The 22,198-nt window shown below is 62.6% G+C and overlaps 1 protein-coding gene across 3 annotated transcripts; it reads right to left on the bottom strand.

Moving 5' to 3' along the window:
- Positions 1–2,515: 2,515 nt before the first annotated feature.
- Positions 2,516–18,383, bottom strand: Bpifb3 (BPI fold containing family B member 3). Of its 3 annotated transcripts, none has more exons than XM_078051618.1 (16): positions 18,244–18,374; positions 16,709–16,836; positions 16,061–16,217; positions 14,312–14,416; positions 13,818–13,958; positions 12,508–12,571; positions 11,194–11,254; positions 10,445–10,536; positions 10,149–10,328; positions 8,693–8,746; positions 6,457–6,627; positions 5,768–5,835; positions 4,857–4,899; positions 4,095–4,158; positions 3,541–3,617; positions 2,516–2,768 (listed from the first exon to the last, which is right to left on the bottom strand). In XM_078051618.1, exons 2-16 carry the CDS (start codon positions 16,818–16,820, stop codon positions 2,739–2,741), a joined length of 1,419 nt encoding a protein of 472 aa, XP_077907744.1. In that variant the 5' UTR covers positions 16,821–16,836; positions 18,244–18,374; the 3' UTR covers positions 2,516–2,738. The 3 variants fall into 3 exon arrangements, with proteins under 3 accessions (XP_077907744.1, XP_077907746.1, XP_077907745.1); XM_078051620.1 differs by having other exon boundaries at positions 18,240–18,359; XM_078051619.1 differs by lacking the exons at positions 2,516–2,768; positions 3,541–3,617; positions 4,095–4,158; ... (1 more) ...; positions 5,768–5,835; positions 6,457–6,627 and adding an exon at positions 6,634–7,508 and having other exon boundaries at positions 18,240–18,383.
- Positions 18,384–22,198: the final 3,815 nt, after the last annotated feature.

Below are 22,198 nucleotides of genomic sequence, written 5' to 3'. Positions count from 1 at the left end.
TGGTGTGACCGCTTGCTGAACAAACATTACCCCTTCTAAACCCAAGTAAAACCCAGAGGGGCCTCTCCCCACCTCTGGGCGCAGGGACCAAGTGGCACTGCCAACAGCAGAGGGCAGTGTGGGCACAAAGGGCGTGTCAGTCACCAAGGCTCCGTCCACCCTCGGCCCTGAGACCTGCCAGTCCCTGGTGGCCATCAGCTGATCTGTCCCCTGGGCTGGCCCTGGCCATCCTGAGAGGATTAGCACAGCCCTGGCGCCAGGGAGATCGCCCGGGCTTAGCACCCCAAAGGCCCCTTTGTTTGGAGCTGGGGAGCCTGTGGGGGCTGGACGGAAGGACTTCCAGGTTCCCTGGGAGGTGGTTCACCTTGAGGGTGACTCACCCATGCAGGGGGCCAAGTGGGCATGTGTGGGGTCACACAGGGGTTGCCGAGATCAGGAAACAGACCCACATCCACCACTGGCCCCTCCCTCAGCCCTCACCCCCCCCCTCATAAAAGGGGCTCCGGAGCTGAGTGCTGGGGGAGCTGAGTTCAAATCCCAACCTGTCACTGCCTGGCTGTGTGGCCTTGGTCCACCACTTAACCTCTCTGTGCCTCAGTTTCCTCAAATACAGGGTGAAGGTAAACACAGTTCTTAGAAAGCAGGACTGATGTGAGAAGTTGATGACATAATGCACTTAAAGCTTCTAGAAGCCTCTGTGAGCAGAGTCAGAGCAGCAAGGGCGCTTTTGGAGCAGGACCTGGGCTCTGAAATCAAGGTCATAAATTCTGCTTAGAATCCTGCTCTCCCCCTTAGAGGCTCTCTGATTCTGCTTCTCAAAGCCTCAGTCTCCTTACATGTAAAATAGGATGTAAAGCATCTGACACCGTGTCTGGTATACAGTAGGTGCTCAATAAACATCAGTTGCTCTCACCACTACTCTATGCAGGTACTGGACTCACCATGGCATAGCTCTGACCCTGACCTTGAGGAACTCTAGGTCAAGTGGGAGAATCAGCCAGGGCAGTGGCCAGGTGGGGCCTAATGGAGGGTCTGGCTCACAGGGCCCCACTCTCACTGTGGCCGAGTAGGTTCCTTACTGTGGCTTCTTATAAAGGCCAAGTTCACCCCCCTCTGTTCTCTCTCTCTTCCCCTTTGCCCTTCTGCCTTCTGCCATGGGATGACACAGTTCAAGAAGGCCCTTGCCAGATGCTGGTACCTTGATCTTGCTCTTCCTGGCCTCCAGAACCGTGAGCCAATAAATTTCTTTTCGTTAGGAATCACCCAGTCTCGGGCCCTCTGTCGTAGTGGCACGGAACTGGCCAAGGCAGAGCCAGAGGAGCAGAGGCAGTTCTGCCCCCTCCATGCCCAGCCAGGGGCCTGGTTACAGGCCTGGAACCTGACCCGGGGACTTGGGCCACTTCCTGTTAGAACTCGGATCCTGTAGCTGAGGCTGTCAGTGGACCTGGATGTCACATGAGGGCAAGAATGAGTGCGGCCAGCGGGTGGGAGAACCGGGGGATGGGGAGGAGGTGGCACGGTGCTTGTGACGGCCACCAGCGGGAACGGGGTGCTCTTGCTGATGAGGTGCCTTCCTGGGCGCTGGTGAAACCCTCACGACCCTGTGACTGCATCTTCCTGGGTGACTTCCTGGGTGACTGGCGAAGACACTGGGACTCAGATGACAGTGACCTGCCGGATGTCACATGGCCGTCCAGCAGCCGCTCACTGAACCACGTGGGAATCAGGAGCCCCGGGGAGAAAGCAGTCAGAGATGACCTCCACCACGACACGCTCACTGGGGGGGGGGGGGGTACCAGCCACACGAGGGAGGGAGGGCACAGGAGGGAGAAGGGAGGGACGGTGGCCTCAGGGCTGCTCTTCCTGGTGGACAGACCTTCAGATGGGCTCCAGCCCTCCACTTCCTGTCCCAGCCCAAATCCTCAGAGCCAGTCACCAAGATTTCAGGGGCACTCTGCCCTCAGGCCCACCCCCACGTGCCAACAAGGGCCGCTCCTCACCAAGGAGGCCCGTCCTGAGCAGCCGACTGCACCCAGGACCCGGGGGCAGGACCCAGCTCTGCCTCCGTGTGGCCTGCAGCTGGCCAGGCCCTGCTGGGAGGCAGCTGTCCCCGGGCACCAGGGGCTCTTCCCCTATGGGTGTGTCCAGGTCAGCTGTCCAGCCAACGAGGCCTCAGGGCAGGGCCAGCCTCACTCATTCCCGCCTCCTGGAGGGCCGGCTCCTCTTCTCCCTGGAGGGCTCACAGCCACCCTTCAAAGTCCAGCTGAGAAGTGTCCCCAAGTCAGAGTCAGAGAGGGGCGTGGGCTCAGACTCAGAGCCAAAGATGGAGAGACGGAGGAAGAGGAGGAAGAGGAGGAGGGGGGCAGGAGGAGAGAAGGGTCAGGAGGAAGGCAGGACGGGCACAGAGGCTACCCAGGCCAGCCAAGGGCTCCTCCTGCGGCTGGGGAGGACATCGGAGGCCGAGGCTGGGGCCAAGGTGCCCTGTGTGACTGGGGAACAGAGCAGTCGGAGGCACTGAGATGGAGGAGCGGTTTATTGAAGGCTTGGGACTCGCACTGAGGCCTGGGGACTCTCTGAAGCAGTCCCAGCCCAGGCCGAGGCCAGGCTGAGTGGACCTGGGTGCATAGGGACACTTATACTGTCACCAACACAGACGAGAGACCGGAGGGAAGCTGAGGCCAAGGGGCAGGTGGACAGGGCTCTGGAGGTCATGGTGGGGGGTGGAGGCCACCTCAGTCTCAGGACGCCACCGTCAGTACCACAGCGTTCTGCCGGGAGCAAGAGTGCCCAGTGAGGCCCTCGGGACCTTGTACCCACGTCCCTGCCTCGCCCCTGTGCTGGGCCACCGGTTATCCCCACCTCCACCCTGGCCAGCACTGACGGCAGTCACTCATTGAATGACTGCGTGGACAAATGCAGAAATGGTGGATAAGGGACCCCCCAATGTGGGACAAGTGGCTGATTTAAGAGACCCAAGTTCAAGTGCCGTTTCTGCCACAAGGCTGGGTGACCTTGGCCAGAAATTTGATGTCCCTCAGCCTCATCTGGAAAAGGGGGACCCCTGCTCTGCCCACCTCCCGGAGCAGTTCCAAGAATCAGAGTTTTGCTGGTTTGATCAGGATTGTGAGGCTGTGCTAATCTTCAGCACGGTGTCACAATCTATTAGTCATGTCTGTCACTAGCACAGGATAAGGGAGGAACAGCACAGGTCCTTGCTACCCGTGGACCAGCAGAAGGGTGACTCCGTGAGGAAATCTGAGCTTCCATTCTCCTGGGGAGACAAACTAGAATCCAGCAGAATTTGTCTACCCAGGGCGGATTCTGATCGACTGGTGATGTCTGCCAGGGCAAGCTGGTAAGAAGCGGTAGCCCGCGTGCCACATAGTCTCCATTCCTGAGCTAAGCAACTTGTAATTCTCTGAGACATTTAGAAAATGATGGAAGGACCGAACCCAGAGGATGAGGTGGAGCATTCCCCCAGGAGTGTCAAACAGGGCTGTCCCCACACCAGCTCAAGGCCCCTCTGCTGGCGAAACTCACCTCAATGATCTGCAGAACCGAATTGGCAAAGTTGACATTGAGAATCTTGGGCAAAGGAATTCCAACCGCCAAGTCCACTGTGAAGGAGGAAGAGTTGGAAAAAAGAAGCTGTGGAGGGCAGACTCAGAGCCAGGGAGGCTTGGATCCTGCTGACCTTTTTCTAGAACTTTCCTTGGACCAGCTCATTCTCTTCCTATGGGCAAACTCCTATTCAACCTCCTACACCCCAACAAGAAAGTCCCTTTTCTGTACTTTGTCAGTGGCTCCCCTCAGCCAAGCCCCCCACAGCCTCCATCAATCCCTTGCCCGCCCTGGGTCACCTATTTGGAGTCGCGTGTTTCACGGTTACTCCCCACTGGGATGGTGGGTGCTTCTGGCCCCACCAGCTCAGTTCTTGGGGCCTGGCCTGGTGTAGGTGCGAGGCAGTGGGGTGTGAGTGGAGAGGGTGGCGCCCTGCTTCCTGCATCTTACGAGTGGGGACAGACCCCTCTCTGGCTTCTGTGTCCCCATCAGAGCCATGGACAAGGCCAGGAAGAGAGCAGAGGGGGCCGTACCGTTGAGCTTCTGCACGTAGGTGGCCTGGAGCACGTCGCTGAGCCATTTCTCCAGGCGGGAGACCTGCAACGGGGCACGGAGCGCTGGGCCGCGGGGAGCAGCCCCCTCGCCCAGGGAGGGACGTCCCGAGGCCCCGCCGAGCCGCCCCGAGGCCAGTGGACGCAGCCCTGGTGCTCGCAGGGCCCAGGGTGTGGACAGTCCACCACGGACCCTGAAGGGGCCTCTGGGAGCGAGGCTGGCTTCACCCCCACCCACGACCCAGGTGTCCTCCCGGGAGGGCCTGCGGGGCCTGGAGTGGCACGAGGGGACATGGAGTGCCCGAGAAGGAAGCGTCCTGGCTCCCGTGAGACCGTGGGGTCTGATCTGAGGCTCCTGTCAGTTCAGGGGCCTGGGAATGTTCTAGAACTTGGGACCGTCTCGAGATTCCAGAGCCTCAGAACTCTGTGAGAAGCAGGAACCCGGGGCCCAGTGGAGCCCGGAGTGTGGGAACGTCCTGAGTTGGGGACCTCGTTCCTTCCGACCGTCGGGCCCTAGAGGTCAGCAACTCTGAGGACCTAGGACCTCGAGATTCCCTTTCCTGGATGGACACAGTGACCCCCAGAGACGGGCCACACACGCCCTCCCACTTGCCCACTGTGGCCTGTTGGAGGAGAGGCCAGCTGAGGCCAGCTCAGACAGGCTCGTGACACGTCCCCAACTCCTTCCCATGCCCTGTCCGAGACCCTGCCCTCCCCAAGCTGCTCCCGCTCCCAGGAACTTACGTCGAAGGTGTTGGTGACGGACGAGGCCAGCTTGAGGCTGAGCCTGGCGGAGAGAAGAGGGAGGCTGGGCCTGCGGAGGCGCTCTGCCCCCGCCTGCCCAGGCCGCTCTCCAGGATCGGAAACGGGGCTCTGGGGCCAGCGCGGCCGCTCGCCAGCCTTGCCCAGGGCCTCAGTTTTCCTACCTGCAAAATGGACTGGAAGGGACATGACGTCTCTTCTCAGATGTCACAACCACCCCCTCTGACCCCACGGCCTTGGAGCCAGACCCTGGATCAGCGAGTGGCTCTCCCCAGACTGAGCACTGACACAGGAGGCCCCATATACAGCAGGTGCTCACTAAAGGCAGCGAACCATCGAAGGATCACAGCTGGCCCTCGTGCAGGTGGCCGGGGCCTAGACCCACGTCCCCACCTCCTGACTGCCTGGGAGGGGAGGCCCAGGCTGCCACCTGTGACGTGAGCCGGGGCCGCAGAGGCTCTGCCAACTGTAAAGTGCTGTGCACATGTAAGGAAGGACCCTCACGGACACTGTCACCTCAGCTGTCATGACTGTCAGGATGCCGGGTCACCAGAGACGGGAGGTTAGAGAAAGAGCTGGCCCAAGGAGAGACGGAGCTTCGGACAACACTCTGGGACCACTGTCCCCAAGGCCAGCCTCTGGGGCTGACCCCGCAGGGCTCAGGGCTCTGTGTCCTGAAGGCGGCCGTGGCCCCCGGAGCAGAGAAGGGGCAGGGGAGGCGGCCCCCAGGGCCCTCTCTGCCCCCAGCTCCTCCCCTGCAGAGTGGCCACACCGTCCCCTCCTGGGCTGACCCTCCCATGCGCCACAAACAGCAGGCGGCCCTGTTCTCGGCTGCCCCTAACTCTTGTTCCCAGACACAGGAGAAAGGCCCTGTCCCCAGGGCCCCGCGTTACCGTTCCAGGGACAGGGAGATGTGCAGCTTGGTGGCCGAGGGCGCCAGCTGGGCTTTGAGGGTCAGCACCTGGTGGGGAAGGCACAGAACAGGGCAGGTCCGCCTGGGGCCAGGGCTCTGCCCCCTCGTTCCCCCACGAACCGCCGAAGCCCTACTGGGCGCTGGAACCGGAGCCAGGATCAGGCTGCGGGGACTGGAGGGACCCCCTCCAGCCTGCAGGTGGGGGAGGTGCCCCCACCAGGGACCAGGTGTGAACAGAGGAAGGCGAGGGCGGGCCCTGCCCCAGGTCAGCGGCGGTCCCGCAGGCCGGGTGACTGAGACAGTGGGCAGGACGCCAGGCTCAGAGCTGGGCCTCGGGAGGGTCAGGGGGCAGCAGGGGGCCGTCTCAGCCTGGGGACCAGGGAGGGGCTGGAGGAGGCACACTGGAAACGGGGGCCTCCACGAGAGGCCGAGCAGGGAGGCCGAGCAGGGAGGCCGAGCAGGGAGGCCACAGAGGTGCGGCTACTCCTAGTTCCCCAGAAACCAGAGGGGACAGGCCTGGGGCCGGTCAGAGGTGCGAGCCACAGGTGTCCAGCCAGCCGATGACGGTGACAGGGCTGCGCTGCATGGGGCCTCCACCTGAAATCAGGGAAAGGCCCCCAGGGCCAGGCAGGACCCGGGGCCAGGTCCCCTCCACCCTGAGCCACTGACCCCATTCAGCTCGAAGAGGAACTCGGGGCTCCCTCCAGGGACGGCGAACAGCACGCGGATGCTGGCTGGGATGGAGACGGCCGCCTTCTTGTGCTGGAGCGTGACGATGGGGACTTCCTTCACCCGCAGAAAGAGCAGGAGGTGCTGGCCTGGGGGCAGCTTCCCCAGGGCCTGAGAGGGACAGGAGCAGAGTGGGGGCGTGAGGGCCGCCGGCCCCGACTAGAACCGATGAGTCAGTCAACAAACACTCCTCGAACAGCCCCAGGGCCCCAGGACTGTGCTGAGGTCCTGACCCACGCGGGCCTTGTCTTGGCCTCCAGGAGGCTGACACCCAGGTGGAGACAGACCTTAGAGCCACCAAGGCCGACTCCTTCACTCAGGAAGGGGCAAAACCCTCCCAAGGCACACAGAGCACAGAGCTCGCCTGGTGCACCCCCTGCCTCCCGCTCATCTCGCCTTGCCCTCCCCTGCTGGCAGCCTCCTCCTCCCTCCAGACTCACTGGCCATGGGCAGTTCCTCCAACCTGCCACCCTGCTCCTGCCTCAGGGCCTTTGAACCTGCTGCTGCCTCTCCTGGAAATGTCTTCTCCAGGTGACTGCATGGTTTCCTCCCTCCCCTCTTTCGTCCTCTGCTTAAATGCCACCTCAGTGAGGCCTTTGTGAAAAGCACCAGCCCACACCCTGACGGGCTGTAGCCAATCCCCCACCCTCCCGTACTGCTTGCAGTCTGTCTGCAGCCCCCAGACCCCAGGCCTTTGCCCGATTTTCACTGTTGTTCCCTTTTGTGTCCTCATGTGCAGGCGGGTCTTGAACCAGCACAGGGCTCAGGGCCTGGTACTGGGGGCTCAGTTGACATTGGTGGACCAGCTAAATGAATCATGCAGTCAGGACATCCGCGTCCTTAGTCACGCCTCGTAGAAGCGACAGGAATTGTGGGATCACAGGACACTCCCAGGTTGGAATCTGGGGCTCCGTGGCGCGAGCCCAGGCTTCCCGAGGGGCAGAATCAACCAGGCCAGGAATCTCCAGGTCCACCCTCACGGTCCACAGAACCTGAAGCCACAGAGCACCACTCAGAGCTGCAAGACTCCAAGGGCTCAGGCTCCAGAGCGGAGCCCAGCCTCCCTGCTCCTGAGGGGACACTGCCCAGCTGGCTGCACCCACAGATCCCCACCCTAGCTGCCCCTCCTGTCCAAGGCCCTCTCCATCATCTTACAACTCCAGCCCTCAGAAAGTTCTTCTGAATGTCTAACCCCAGTCCACTCCTTCCCTAAGATTCCTGTGCCCTTCAGCTAAGGGACTCTGAGAAGTGGCAGCCCCAACCTTAAGCCCCAAGGCTGCTTTCAGTCACCACCTTCAAGAGCTCACAGAATGGATCCTCTGCACCCCCAAACATGGCTGCCACCTGCACCCTCTTGGTGAATGCCCGAGCTCTCTGGCCTCTGTCAGAATCTGCTTTTCTATAAGGACCGTGTAGTAGTCATTTCTACTTTAGTCCGAATTCAGATCCTCGAAGTTGTAAAGTGGCTGCTTCAGCCTCAGCTGAATGAATGGGAAAGCTGAGGCCCGGCCCTGGGACCATGTGTTAGGCCTGCCTCCCGCCTCCCTGCCTCCCTGCCTCCCTCTTTGCCTCCCTGCCTCCTGCCTCCCTGCCCCCTGCCTCCCTGCCCCCTGCCTCCTGCCTCCCGCCTCCTTGCCTCCCTCTTCTCTGCCTCCCTGCCTCCCTGCCTCCTGCCTCCCTGCCTCCCTGCCCCCTGCCTCCCTGCCTCCCTGCCTCCCTGCCCCCTGCCTCCCTGCCTCCCTGCCTCCCTGCCCCCTGCCTCCCTGCCCCCTGCCTCCCTGCCCCCTGTCTCCCTGCCTCCCTGTCTCCTCTCCCTTGTCTCCCCTCTCCAACCAGTGTCCTGCATCTTCTCACTGGGGAAGGAGGAGACAAAGATCAAGATGAAGTAAGGCACTTGGAGGAAAGAATCTCCTGATCTCTGCCTGGTAGAGGAGCAATAGCGGTAGAAGAATGCCCGGTTGGCTCCCTGGGGCCGGCAAACCTGGTCCTTCCCTCTCTAAGGAAAACCTGCTAGCAGGAAGGGACGCGGCGTCAGTCTTTCACACTGTAGTATGAATTTGGATTCCGCATTCCCCACAGCTGCGGGAAGGCTGTGTTGAGAACGAATCTGGAGGCCACTCAGCCTCAGTGGGGGAAGGAGCCACAGTGATCAAAGCCCCCTGAGAGGGCCACTCACCTCAGGGGCCAGCGCTGCCAGGTCTGTGGTTGACAGTGGGACATTGTTGGGAACCTGGGCCGGAGACCAAATGGGAGAGAGAGTTGGTGTGAACACAGAAACGGGCCAAGGAGCCCCGGGGCACGTGGAGCAGTTGTGTCCCTCTGTCCCCATCGTCTGCCTGGCACACATCGCGACAAACACCTGGGGTGATTGTGTGAGCCCGCGATTCCTGAGCACCCACGGCACGCCAGGCCCAGGTGGGCTTCTCCCGCCTTCACGCACCTCCCTGGACGGCGCCTCCTGACCTAAGGCTCTTGCCCAGGGTGAAACTGAGCGGGGCAGGCAGCGTCAGAGGCCTCGGACTGCCCTGCGGAGCGCGGGATCTGAAGGCCGGGGACCCGCCTCGGACCCCTTTGCCTTTTATCCCAATATGAATTTCCTCCCACGTTTACAAACCAGGAGGCTCTATATAAATCTGCATTTCTGCCTAAAAAGGTGGAGAAGATGGTCACCCTGGGCCTGGACCCGCCCCTGGGGCAGCTGAGCGGCAGGTGGCCAGTTCACGGTGGCCCCGCATCCCGGCCCCTGGTGGCGAGACCCTGCGAGCTGCACAAGCCCCTTCTCAGAACAGAGCTGTTCCCATGGGAGGGTCCCAGGCCCGCTGCGTGGGGGTCCCAGGCACTCGCCCAGCACACCTGCGAGGGAGAGGCACCAGGGCCTCCGAGGCCTCTCAGGCCACAGAACTCAGCTGTCCGCACCCACACGCACAGGGTGCTCCCCCGCACACGCTGACCCCGAGTCTCTGCCCGGCATGACCGTGCCCATCCCCAGCTGAAAGACAGCTGCTTCCCAACTCGGGGCCCGGCCCCACCTCCCCGAGGCCACCTCTGCTCTCGGGACCCCACCTGCAGGTACTGAGGGGCCAACCCCCTCCCCTGGGCCTGAGCTGGGGAGCCCAAGAGCTCAGAGCTCACTCCTCCCGGGAAGGCTCGGGCCGAGAAATGGCTCTGCGCAGGTCTGTGGCCTGGGCCGTCTGACCCACAGGGTTAGGAGGAGCCAGAGGGCAAGCAGAGAATCCCCAGGATTCGGAACAAAAGCACAAGCGACCTCCCGCTGGCATAACCCAATCTTTCCAACTCCAGTCTGCCCTTGAGAGAGGAGTGGACATGTCAGCCACTCACACTGGAGTATAAATGAGCTTAGACTCAAGAAGGACTCCAAGGTCAGGAGGGGCCTCCTTGCCTAGGCCTGTTTGGACCCATCCAAGTGACCCCCTGGAGTGCGAGTGGACAGGGGTTCAGAGGTCTCACTGACGCTTCACACAGCGAAGTGGCAAATGTCCTCCCCAAGTACAGAGCCAGGCGCACGCACTGTCAACTTGTCAGCTCTCCCGTGTGACGACGAGTGGCAGGCTGCTCGGTGACGTGTGGCCGGTCACCTCGGCCTTGCCGCGGCTCCCCGGGAGGACACTCACCAGCTCAGGGGTGAGGTCTGTGTTGAGGGCGCCGTTGGCCTGCAGCAGTCCGAACACAGTGTTGAAGAGGTACAGCGGCACTGTCACCTGCGACGTGTGGTCATCTTTGGGGGGCACCTTGACTGGGACGTGGGGCTTGGGGAAGTCAATGACATCACCAGCTACGCTCTTCACGATGGGCTGCAGGGACAGGAAACGGCCCGGGAGGGTCTTTGGCTGCCCACCCCCTGGCCTTGACCCAGCGTCCCCACCCCGCCACACCCTGGGCACAGGGGGGACCCCGCCCTGGCACTCACGTTGATGTCCAGCTCTATGTACTGGTTGGAGATGAGCGGCAACGTGGCCAGCGAGAACTCCACGGACCCCAGAGCCCCCAGGGGCACCAGGCCTGTCGGGGTCAGGACAGACAGGAATGCCCTGGGAGCCCGTCCCCGGCAATAGCGGCCCCTGCACCTGCCCAGCGCCTGCTGCTGGCCTAGCGCTGCCCGGGCCCTCGCTTGGGCGCCACTGTCATCGCATCTCACAGAGGAGACTGGGGCCCGGAAGCCACCCGCCCAAGGCCACACAGCGAAGTGGCAGAGCCAGGAGCTGGTCCCCTGACGCGGCCACCTGCCCTTCACATAGCCCCACAGGTGGAGTCTCCTGCCCGTCCCCTCCTCCTCCTCCTGGCCACATTCTGACATTCTCCAAAGCCCCTTAGTGAGCCCAAAGGCGCCCACGCAGGGCACTGGGAGCTGCGGGCGCTGGGGCCTTGGTGGCCCTCCTCGAGCTCTCTGGGCCTCAGTCTTCTTGTCTGTCCCCTCCTGTCCGACCACAGGGCTGACCAAGGGGCTCAGCAGATGTCGCTCTGCAGCACCGACACGTGGAGATGGCTGAGGACACCGAGCGCCACCCCTGGCCCTAGGCCTGCACCAGGGTCCCCCCGCCCCCCAGGGCAGCCTCCTCAGTCTGCCGGGAAAGGGGAGGTCCAGGGCCCTGCCTCCGGCCACCCTCAGGGCCCGCTGCCCTGGAGTGACAAGAGGGAGGACAAGGGACCCCGACCTACCCAGTGCAGCCCCCAGGAGCTCATTCACGACGCCCAGCACACTGTCCACCACGGGGCACAGCTGCGGAGGCAGAGACAGGAGCCATGAGCCAGAGCCCGGGTGCAGGAGCCAGTGCTTTTCCTCTAAGTGACCTGCCCCGTGGTTCTGGCACCAAGGGAAGGCAGATGTGGGGACAGGTGGGGACACACAGGTGGGGCAGGGAGGGGCCCAGAGGGGTCCAGGCCCATTCCCCATTAGGAACCCCCAAGGTTGCTGGGAAAACAGGGGACACATTTCCGTGGCCAGCGGGGGCTGTGCCTGAGGAGGCAAAGATGGTGGCCGTCCCCGTCCAGTCACTTGGGCATACAGCTGGGGTAGAGAGGAAAGGCCTGGGCTGTCTGCAGAGTGGGCTGCCCCAGCCCAGGGCCTCCAAGTCGGGCTGGTCAGGGGAATGAGGGAAGCGCAGGGGCTGGCGGGTGGAGACTGGCCGGGTGGGGACAGCCCGATGCCCTGCACCGCGAGTTCCAAGCAGCCAGGGTGCTGCCACCGGACTCCGACAGCCGCTCTGAGACCCAGAGCTCAGCTTCTGGCCGGAGGTCCCCGTTAGGGGACACAGTGTAGATGCAGCCACACGCCGTTGTTAAGTCCCCTCGGAGGGGGCCTGGTGCCCGCAAGAGCATGGCCTCCTCCTGCAGAGCTTCTTCAAGCCCCAGGCAGAGTTGCCAACCCCAGGTCCCTGTCTCCCTGCCACCTGCCATGTCCCCCTGTTTGAGGACCCACGAGGAGCCCAGCCTGCTGAGTGGGGGAGGCCTGAGGGTCACTCTCTATGGGGCCCCAGTTTGTCACTCCCCTACCCCTCTGTAAATACCATTGGGCCACACCCAGCTGCAGCTGCCCCCTGAGGGAAGCCAGGCTTCGGCTGGCCACTGTCACTCGTCACCCCCCACACACGTCACTCCCCCCACACGTCACCCCCCACACACGACGCCCCCTGGGGCAGATGAATCACAATGTGGAAGAATATTCCCGAGTGGCCTTCTAAGATGATCTCCAAGCACAGGCTCCACTTAGAACAAGGGACCCCGATTTTAATCTAAAGGTCCTTTAAAGAAAAACCAAGTCAATAATAACTCGTGGCAAGGACAGGGTGGGGGGAAAGAGGCAGATTTGGGGGCAGGGTCCCTCACCACCTGGAGGTCTGGGGAGACTCTGCCCACATGTCCCCATACCAGCAGGGGGTCCCTGGGGGCCCCGGTGGCTTGCCGGTGGGAGGGGAGGAAGTGCCACCTGATCCTACCCACAACCAGGGAGGGGCCGGGCCGGGGGCCACTCACCATTCCCGGCAGCACCTTGAACAGCGTCTGCTCCACGACCCCAAAGAGTGGCGCGGGCAGCAGCCTGGGCAGGGAGACAGTGAGGCTGCCGTGGCCACGTGGGAACAGTGCACGCGGGTGTTGGGGAGGGTGGGCGCTGGGCTCTGCATTGTCCCCTCTCTTGGTGGGTGGGCTGGGGCTCTGTGGACCTGGGCGTAAACCTTGCCCTATCTCGCTGCGGGACCAGGGGCCGGCCCTAGGTCCCCCCTCTGGACTGTGCCTGCTTTGCCTGGTTGCTGTGGCCCCATTAAGTGACAGCGGCACGTGAGTAGTGTGCCACGGTGTTCAGTGATGTCTGTCCCCCTGTCTCCCCGACATTGCAGACAAGGAACATGCGGGTCTGGAACAGCACCGTGGGGTGCAGGGCCGCAGCCCCACAGAGCCACAACCACAGGGCACCCACACCGTGCTGGGCTCCCCTTCCCACCGCCCTCCCCAAGCCCCGATGGCCCAGAGAAGCAGGACGGAGCCTCTGGAGTCCAAGAAGCTCAGCCCCTCCTGGGTCTCCTCATTCAGGACCGTCTGGGGACAGGAGCACCAGGGCCACCCTATTCCTGGGAGCCCTCTCAAAGCTGTCGCATACTTGTCACTGATCAGAGCCATTCAACAAACCCGGGGACAGCGCTGGCCTTGGGCTGGAAGGTAGACACAGGAAGGGGGCGGGGAGGGTGCCCCAGAAGTCGGTGCCGAGCACCACGGAAGCCTGGACCTCGGCAGAGACCCACTCCTCTCCATCTCTGCCTCATCAGTGGTATGACCTTGGCAAGTCTTTGCCCTCTCTGGGCCTCCACTGTCCCATGGGAATGGCATTCGCAAAGTGTAGGGAAGCCCACCCATCCCTGGTGCCCCCGGGGGAAGGAGGAATGTAACAGTGTTTTCCGGATAGTCCTGTCCCACCCCTGGGGTTACAGATGGGGACACTGAGGCCCTGACCAGGAGGAGGGTCCTCTGAGGTCACACAGCAAGTCAGGGGCAGAGCGCGGCCTCTGATGTGCCACAGCAGGGACAGAGCTTGGAGCAGCTGCAGAGAAGGGGTGACCCCCTGGCCAGCTCTGTCAGAGGGACGCAGGATCCCGGGAGCTGGAGGAGGAGGACGCCCAGAAGTGGGCAGGAGTCCTATCGGAGGGACCTAAGTCTGTCCATCTGTGCAGGGGCGTGACTCCAGCCAGGGGGACGGGCGCAAGGTGAGTCCAGGCCGACCGGGGCGGACCCAGAGGTGTCTAAGGCCCCTGCCGCCCCAGAGCCGTGGGGACAGGGAGCAGGCGACTCACCCCGACAGCAGGCTGATGTGGCCCAGGAGCGTGCTGCAGCGCTTGAGGATGAGGATGGGCGTTCCCCGCGGGCTCACACCCAGCGCCACCCGAGACGACACGTTCACCTCGACGCCCAGCTGCAGGAGGCCCCCCAGGGGGCTGCGAGACCAGGCACTGGGGCGTGGCCGGGCTGCCAGGCCCCACCCACCAGGCCACGCCCCGGGCACGCCCCGGGCACGCCCACCCCGGGTGCAGACTGGCCCTGAGCCAGGCTGAGGGTCGAGTGGGCTGCACGTCCCTGGTCCCGCTCCTCCCACCCGCTCCCCTGAGGCCTGGGCAGTGGAGGGGGTCTGGAGAGGGCGAGATGGGAGTCCATGGGCGGTGGTCTCTGGGGAGGGGAGCGGGACAGTAGGGTGGGAGTCCCTTGGGAGGAAGCAGGTTGGGAGGTCGGCAAACAGGAGGGGGCTGCCCCCCAACAGTGCGGTAGGCGCAGGCCCCCAGGGCACACTCACCCAGAGCCATGCAGGCCCACTTTGGTGTGCAGGAACAGCTGCACCCCAAAACCTGGCAGCAGCCTCAGCGACACCTTGGGCAGCGTGAGTTCCTCAATCTTCAGCCTGAAGAGTGGGGGGAAGCACTGCTCACCCCAGACCCGCTCCCCTCCCCACCAGGGGCCAGGACCACCCTGGACCAGGCAGGGCAGAGCCTCTCCCGGGTGGGTCTCCTTGTCACCTTGAACCTGCAGAGCCACCTGTGAAGGCTTGGGCAGTTACTTCACCTCCTGGCTTCAGTGTCCCCATCTGTAACGTGGGCGGCACTCGCAGGGGTGAGGGAAGGGGGTGCAGACTCGGGGCAGTGTGTGCCTGGTACATCTCCCACCATCCTCGCCGTAGTCGGCTCTCCCCGCCTGTCCCCACAGCCTCAGCCCTGGTTTGGCCTCTGACCTTGGCATTGCCCCCACCTGCACCCCCCAGGCTCCACATACACATAACCCAAGGGACCTCTGGGACAAGCCTCTCTTGGGTCATTGTCATTACCCGCTCTGTCCTCCGGGTGTCTGCCCAGGTAATGACCTGACTTTTCATTCCACAGTCCCTCCGGGCTAGAGTGACCCTCCCCCAGGAAGCCTGCCGTGCTTGTCCTCGGCCACAGGGAGACACCCTCTGAGTGGCTCCTCTCTCTGGGCCGCGGCATCACTGTTTGAACTCATGGGATTGTCAGTGGCTCCCCGAGGTGAGGACAGTGTCGGGTTCAGGCCCAGCCTCACCCGCAGGGGCCTTCTCTGGCGGGAGACATATTTAATCCAAGTCTGACAGCAGGTATCAAGGACTCGCTGTTCCGGGCGCTATTTCAACAGCTGGACACAGTGACAACCCCAGGAGTAGCTTCTGACTGCAGCCAGCGAGGCCACCCAGGGCCCAGCACTGCCCGGGCTTCAGCCTTCTGGGGACTCTCTTGGACATTCCCGGGTTTCCACCAACCATCGACTGATGTCCCCTGGGCTTGGCCAGGCAGCGTGGCTTGTGATACACACCGACACTGTCCCTCCTGCCCCGGGTAGGGGAGGTGCCGAGGACCTCAATCTCTTCACATGCTAAGCGCAGTTGATAATTGCCCTGTCCCCAGACTCAGCAGGACAATTCACTCACGATGCTCAGCACAGTGCCACGCACAGAAACCCCGGGCAGCCGTCACTAAGTTCCAGACATTAGCTATTATGTGACATGTCTCACTCACTCCTTCAAAAATATGTGGGAAACGCCTGCTACGTGTCAGGCCCTATTTATGATATGGGGACACAGCAGGGGACCATCCAGATAAAGATCCTATATACCCTGGTTGAGGTTTATGATCGACCAGGGGAGAAAAAACCCAAACCAGAAAAATGTGTGGTATAAGGGAAAGTGGCGTGTCCCCTGGAGACCTTGAAGGTGGGGGGGCGGGGGGGAGGAGATAATCAGGACAGGGTTCTTGAAGGAGGTTATTTAGGGAGCCATGCAGATACCTGGATTAGCCCAGAGAGGTTAAGCAATCTGCTCTGGGTCACCCAGCAGGTAACTAGAATTGACTCCAGGGTGGGACCTCAATCACAAGTGGCCTGTGGCCCTTCTTGTCCTGCCAGGCACACAGTACAGGAGTTTCCGCCCTTCCTGCTCCACTCTCACGTCCAGTTAAAGAGACCATCTCCCCTGGATTTCCTGAAGCAGGAGACATCCTGTGGCGTACACAGGTGGGCGTCCCCGGGCCCCGCAGGGACTCACCCAGACAGCTCCTCCACGACCCCGAAAATCCCTCCGTAGCTCAGCAGGCCGCCTCCTCCGAGCAGCCCTCCTGAGCCCAGGAGACCCTGGTTCACAGACGTCACTGTCCCCAGCACGTTCTGCAGAATGGGTCCCCCAACCAGCGAGTTCTGAATGGCTGCAGAGAGGGCAGGTATAGAAGGTGCTAGAACTCCACCCCCGCCCAGGACCTCGCATCCGCCCCTCCTCTGAGCTGCGGGAAAACAATTGTTTTGGTCACATTGACCTGGAGGTCACCCTCCAGTGACAGCCACAGGGCTGGTGACAACCCTCTGCCTGGCACCCTGAATCTCATGACCCCTTCATTATGCAGGTGGGTAAACTGAGGCCCAGAGGAGCGAGGACTTGCACAGGACTGTGCAGAAGGTCAACCCAGAGCCTGCAGTGTGGCTCGGACTCTGGATCCTGGGCACCGCGAGGAACAGGAGCCCGTGGCCACCGGGGGGTTGATGGTGATGGAGGAAGCCACCCTGGGGCCGCCAGGCCTGGCTCTGGGCAGAGGGGGAAGGGCCGGGTGCAAAGCACCACTGAGGGGCTGGGACCGGCGGTGTGCGCTGAAGGGCCCCGTTTGCCCCTCTTCGGCTGCACCCCTGAGGCCGCCCGGCTCACCTTTGCCGAGCTCGTCCTTGTCGATGCGGGCCAGCGTGCCCACCGTCTCCAGCAGCCCGTGGCTGGGCGCGGCCAGGCCCCAGAGCAGAAGCAGGGAGCACAGGCCCAGCATCCTCCTCGGCGCACACCTGCCGGGCGGAGCAGGCCTCAGACGCTCCTCAGGCCCTGGCCTCCTCCTGGACCCGCCCGTCCCTCCCAGCGCAGCCGGGGCAGCCTCACCCTCGGGAGGGGACCCACAGGAGCCCAGCACCCAACAGCTGCGCCACTTGGTGCAGCTCCAAACCCTCGGCCTCAGAGCTGCTTCCCACGGCTTCCCCCCTCGTGGGCCCATTTCACAGACAAGAACTGAGGACAAAAGCTTGAAGGGGACTTGGTCAAGGCCACTGAGCTCCTCAGTGGCGGGGCCAGAATTCCAGGCTGAGTCCACGTGACTTCAGAGCCTTAGTGTGGCCCCGGTGGACCTGGCAGGACCTGGAGACAGCCCCTGAGGGGGGCCCTGGCTCCTGGGCCACTTTCAGAAGGTGCGGCTGATCAGGGACCTGCAACCCTGAGACTTAAAGTGTCCCATTTCTCGTTCTCCGCAGCTCCACTCCAAGGGGAAATGGATTGGAAAATGGGAACACGGCTACATACTAGTTCCGTTGGCTTTGTTTACAGAGTTCCATGTTGCCCACCCTTCTATCCTCCCCTGTCACCTCTGCCGAAACCCTTTGGTGGATCCCCACTGCCTTTGGAAGAAAACCCAGGCTCCTGCCTTTAGCCACAAAGCCCTTACCTGCCTCTTTGGCCTCCAGGGTCTTGAGCATGCCAAGGGCCATCCCACCTCAGGGCCTTTGCTCATGCTCTTCCTTTTGCAAGGAAGGCTCCTCCCTGGGTCATTGCACAGCTGATTTCTTACCTTTCAGTTTCTAAATACTCGGGATCTTCTGGGAGAGGCCCTTCCCTGTACCTGTCTAGAGGAACCTGCCTGTCTCTGAGCACCAACCAGGGCATTTACGTTAAGGTCTCCATCACGGTTTGCATGCACACAGCACGGTCCTTGTTTGCCGTCTCTGTCGGTTCCCCGGGGCCAGGACTGTGCCTCAGGCCTCCACGCCTGGTTGTGTGCTGGACGGATGCCGCCAGGGGCACGGGGTGACTCGGCAGCCCCATGCCCTGAGGAGGCACCTTCCCTTCCTTGGCACCAAGGGGCCGTGTGGGTGCCGTGTGGCCGGCAGCAGTCTTGGCCCTGTGCACCTTGCCTCACCCAGAGTGTCCCCGCGACCACCGGGGTCTCTCACAGGACCCCCATGGTGGGAAGCCAGCCAGGTTCCGCCACTTGGAGAAGAATGACACCTTTGACTCTGCCCATAGGACGGTCCTGACCCCAGGCCACCCAGACCCGCCAGGACCTCCCTGGGTCCCAGATCCGTAAGATGGGGCTTCCCTCCTGTCACCACCAGGCGCTCCAGGCCCCTCCTAGGGGGACTCCTCTGGGCCGTCATTCAGAGGGGCCCTCAGGAGGCCCCAGGGCCACCGCCCGCTGCCTTACCCACTTGCTCCTGAGGCTCCTGGGGGGGTGGGGCTCGGCCTCTGTCGTCCCTCCACCAGCCGAGCCCGGGGACAGCCCTTATATGCCCGCAGCAGCTCGGGGACACAAAGGGGGCGAAGCAGCCAGGAACCCGTCAACGCGTCAAGTCAGAAGCCAATTGTGGTTTCCCCGAGGCCTGGCTAAGCCTTCCTCCTGAGAGTGGGCGGCTGCCCGGGCGGCGAGGCTGCCCCCGGGGGGCAGGGGGCTGTGCCCCCAGACAGGGCCCCATCAGCCACCCCCAGGCCCAGAATCTTCTCTGCCCCCCTCCCCCCCAGACGAAGGCCCCGGAGGAAGGAGGAGGTTAAGGCCACGGGGCCTTCTGTCCCTTCTCTGCCAGCCCTGGGCCTGGCGGGGCGACGGCAATGGGCCTCGAGACGGGGACTCCGGGCGGAGCTGGGGAGGGCGCCCGCTCCACCTGCTCCCAAGGCCCCTCGTCCCCAGGACTCCAGAGCAGGCAGCTTGGTGGCCTCCTGAGGTGGATCCAGATGACAGAGGTTAGGTGTCCATTCGCCCACTCTACTGCAAGCAATTATGGAGCACCTACTGTTTAAGAGCTGACCACAGATCCTCAGGGCCACGTTTGTTGGCTTGTTTTGTTTTAAGGTTAAAGGTAAAGGTGAGGTGAGTCCTGCTGGCCTGGTCCCCCAAACCTTAGCACCTCACGTGTCCAGCATAAAATCCTCACGAGGCGTCACTGTCTTCTGCTCGGATCTGCTTGCTTCACTCCAGAACTCGAGCCTGCCACACTTCAAGCCGCCTCCTTGGGTGGCCATTGGCTGTCCTGGGGGACACAAGGCTCTGGATTAGGCACCCAGGACACGGGGACGTGGGGGACGGTGCTCAGCAGGGCACCTGGGAAGGCACCTGGGAGGGGACACTCCTGGGACAGCAGGGAGCCCCTGGGGGCCCTATGGCCGCGGAGGCCAGAGGTCTCGCTCTGCAGCCCGGCTCCGGCTGCCATCCCCCTGCGGCCTGTCGGGCCCCCAGGTGGATGAGGGGCCACCTGAGTCCCCCTGGTCCCCTGGGATTTCCTCTGCCAGAGGGTGACAGGCCAGCCGCGTCTCCTGCAGGGCCCTGGGCCCGTGCCTGGGGAGGTGGGGATGGCGGAGGGGACGCCTTGTTAGCCTCGTGACCTCTGAACCCCTGGGCCCGCACACCCTGAGGACACGTCCCTTCTGCGCATGGCTCCCTGCACTCCCGCGTCCACAGGGCCCATTCCCGCGGCCGCGTGGGCAAGGGCTTGCTGGCCGAGGGCCACTCGTGCCTGGACACTCTATTTGTCCCCGCGACCTCCTGTCCAGAGGCGCCCGGCCTCCCTGCCGCCCTCCCTCCCTGCCGTGGGGAAGGCAGCTGCTGTGAGTGTGTGACCCTGTCTCACTCAGGTCGCTGTGTGATCTGTTCCACTGGCTGAGGCCGCGGTTCTCCCAGTGGCCTCCGCTCCGTGGCCTCGCCAGCACCGGGTTCCACCAACCCATGAAGACATTTGTTCACAGAAAGCAAACTCATGCCTAGCATTTATTGAGCACCGACTGTGTACCCGGCATCTGAGCCGTGTGCACACATCTAGTCACCCAGGAGGTGAACGCTGTTATCATTTCCTGTCTTTCCTATAGCAGCGTGGGCTCAGCAAGGGAAAGCAACCTGCCCAGGGCCACACAGCCCTCCAGCCGGGACTCCACACCCTCACTGTCCTGGGCACCACCCGGCCCGGCCTCTGGGAAGAGAGGGAAAGGCTACTGAGTTTCTGACCTGCCTCATCTCCTCTCCCTTCCGGGCCCCACTAGCTCCCTGGACGCTCCCTGGTCCTTGTGGACCCAAGCCGGGTCAGGATGGGCCTGCCAGGGCGGGGGTCACTCGACACACGTCACCGGGCTCCCCCTTGGCAACCCCGACGGTGGCTGTGGGGGCCCAGGTGCACGTCAGCCTGCAGGGGGGCGGGGTGCGCAGCCTGGTGCAGGGGTGGGCCACCATAAGGGACGGTGCAGGGACCAGAGGTGACCCCAGCTCCTGGCTGGGTTTTGGAGTCAGAGGTCCCGGTTCCAATCCAGCTGTCGGGGTGGGCTGAGGAGGAGGGCAGGGCGGGGGGGGCAGGAAGAACGAGGGCTTCCTCCCCCAGGGCAGGCGCTGCCCCTTCTCACTATGAACTTGTGCCTCCGTTTCTCTCTCTTTCTTCTCTCCCCACCCCGTATTCTGGGCATGGATCCCAGGGCGGTGCTCTACTGAGTCACACCCAGCCCTGCGTCACACTCTTTAAAGGATGTCATCGCCTCCCTGAGTGTGGAGTGAAGGATTGAGGAGGAGACAGGGTTCAAGTGCAGTTCCACCTGTGCTGTGTGTCCTTGGGCAGGACGCTTCACCTCTCTGAGCCTCCCATTCTCATAGGGGAAGGAGGAACCGTGTCTGGGGACGGGACCTCTAGCACTGCCCTCAGGCTCCCTTTGTGGACTCAGCCTCGGTTTTCTACCCAGGTGAGTCCAGATCGCTGGCCTCTCGAAGGCAGTAGAAATCAGATTCGAGGCCAGAGCATCCAACCCTTTCCCATGGTACAGATGGGCAAGCTGAGGTCCAGGAGGAGCCGGGCTTGCCTGAGGCCACGCGGTGTCCAGCATCTGGTGGAACCCAGGCCTCTGAATGCAGCAGCCAGCCCTGAGCTTGCTGTCCCACCTGCACTCGGCCTGGCAAGGTGGCCCTAGGGCTTAAGGTGGCCGTGAGTGTGCTGCTGGACACACCAGGCAGAGTTGGGGACACAGGGCCAGGTGCCAACTACCCATGGATTAGCCAGGCGTCTGTGCCTGCCAGAGTGTCTCAAGGCAGCCATTGTCCCAGAACTGGAGACGATGGGCGATGAGATTAGGGCTGATGCTGAGGGACAGGGGGCGGCCTGGCAGGGATTGGGGCCAACCTGGGACAGAGTCCACCTGCAGGGCCTCAGGAGCTTGCGGAGCAACGGCCTCCTGACCAGACGTGCACTCCCCAGGCACAGAGGCACCCAGACCCCTGCCAGAGCCCACCCCACGGACACCCAGAAATCCTGACAGGTTCACACACCCACGGGTGGACACAGACACTCGGACACACAGACACACGGACACACAGCCCCACCTGGCAATTCCCAGGGGTCCATCGGCTGCTCATCCAGGTGCACTTTTGTTTCAATGTTACAGATTTTTAAAAAAACATTCACTTTTAAGTTTTAGGTGGACACGGTCTCTTTATTTTACATTTATGTGGTGCTGAGGCTCCAACCCAGGGCCCCAACATGCTGGGCCAGGGCGTTACCACTGAGCCCCAGCCCAGCCCCAGGCCCTAGGTTTTTTGTTAACTTTCTAGCAAAGGAAACTGATTTCAGGGTCTGCAGAGAAGACCTAATTTGGCTCAGTTGTATGTAAATAGACATCCACTTTTTAAAAATAGTTTTTAGTGGTCAGTGGACATTTGTTTATTTTATTTATTTCTATGTGGTGCTCACACCTGAGAGGCAAGTGCTCTGCCACTGAGCCCCAGCCCCAGCCCCACGCCCACCTTTAAAAGACTCGATTGAGAATAACAGGGCTGGGGCGGGGCTTAGGGGTGGAGCACTTGCTTGTCCCAAGGCCTGGGCTCCAGCTCCAGTTACTAATGAACCGGCCCATGAGCTCTGGGGGATTCCTCTCGCCCCTCCCACAACTCCTGCTGGGGCTTGTGCGATGTCACCCTCTTCACAGCTGGAGAAGCTGAGGGGGGGGGGACGCTCTGCTCAGGCACACGGGGCCAGGACCAGAGCCAAGGTTCAAACCTGAGCTGGAACCCAGCCCCCGCTCTGCACCCTGGCTACCCAGGGCCTGGTGCCAGCCTTCCCACCTCGCTGAGCCTCAGTCTCCTCATCTGTGACATGGGGACAGTCCTCGCCTGCCTCTGTTACTACGAGGACATGGAACAGC

This window comes from Ictidomys tridecemlineatus, chromosome 5, assembly GCF_052094955.1.
Source record: "Ictidomys tridecemlineatus isolate mIctTri1 chromosome 5, mIctTri1.hap1, whole genome shotgun sequence".
Classification (NCBI taxonomy): domain Eukaryota; kingdom Metazoa; phylum Chordata; class Mammalia; order Rodentia; family Sciuridae; genus Ictidomys; species Ictidomys tridecemlineatus.
This window is presented reverse-complemented; position numbering and strand designations above follow the sequence as displayed.

What these genes read in the sequence shown, in the direction of transcription:
- Bpifb3 (XM_078051618.1), bottom strand. Translation starts at nt 16,820, where the DNA reads ATGCTGGGCCTGTGCTCCCTGCTTCTGCTCTGGGGCCTGGCCGCGCCC. An exon ending in ACATAGAGCTGGACATCAAC is followed by an intron (nt 10,329 to 10,444) that starts GTGAGTGCCAGG and finishes CTGTCCCTGCAG; the next exon opens with CCCATCGTGAAGAGCGTAGC. An exon ending in TGGCAGCGCTGGCCCCTGAG is followed by an intron (nt 6,628 to 8,692) that starts GTGAGTGGCCCT and finishes TGTCCCTCTCAG; the next exon opens with GCCCTGGGGAAGCTGCCCCC.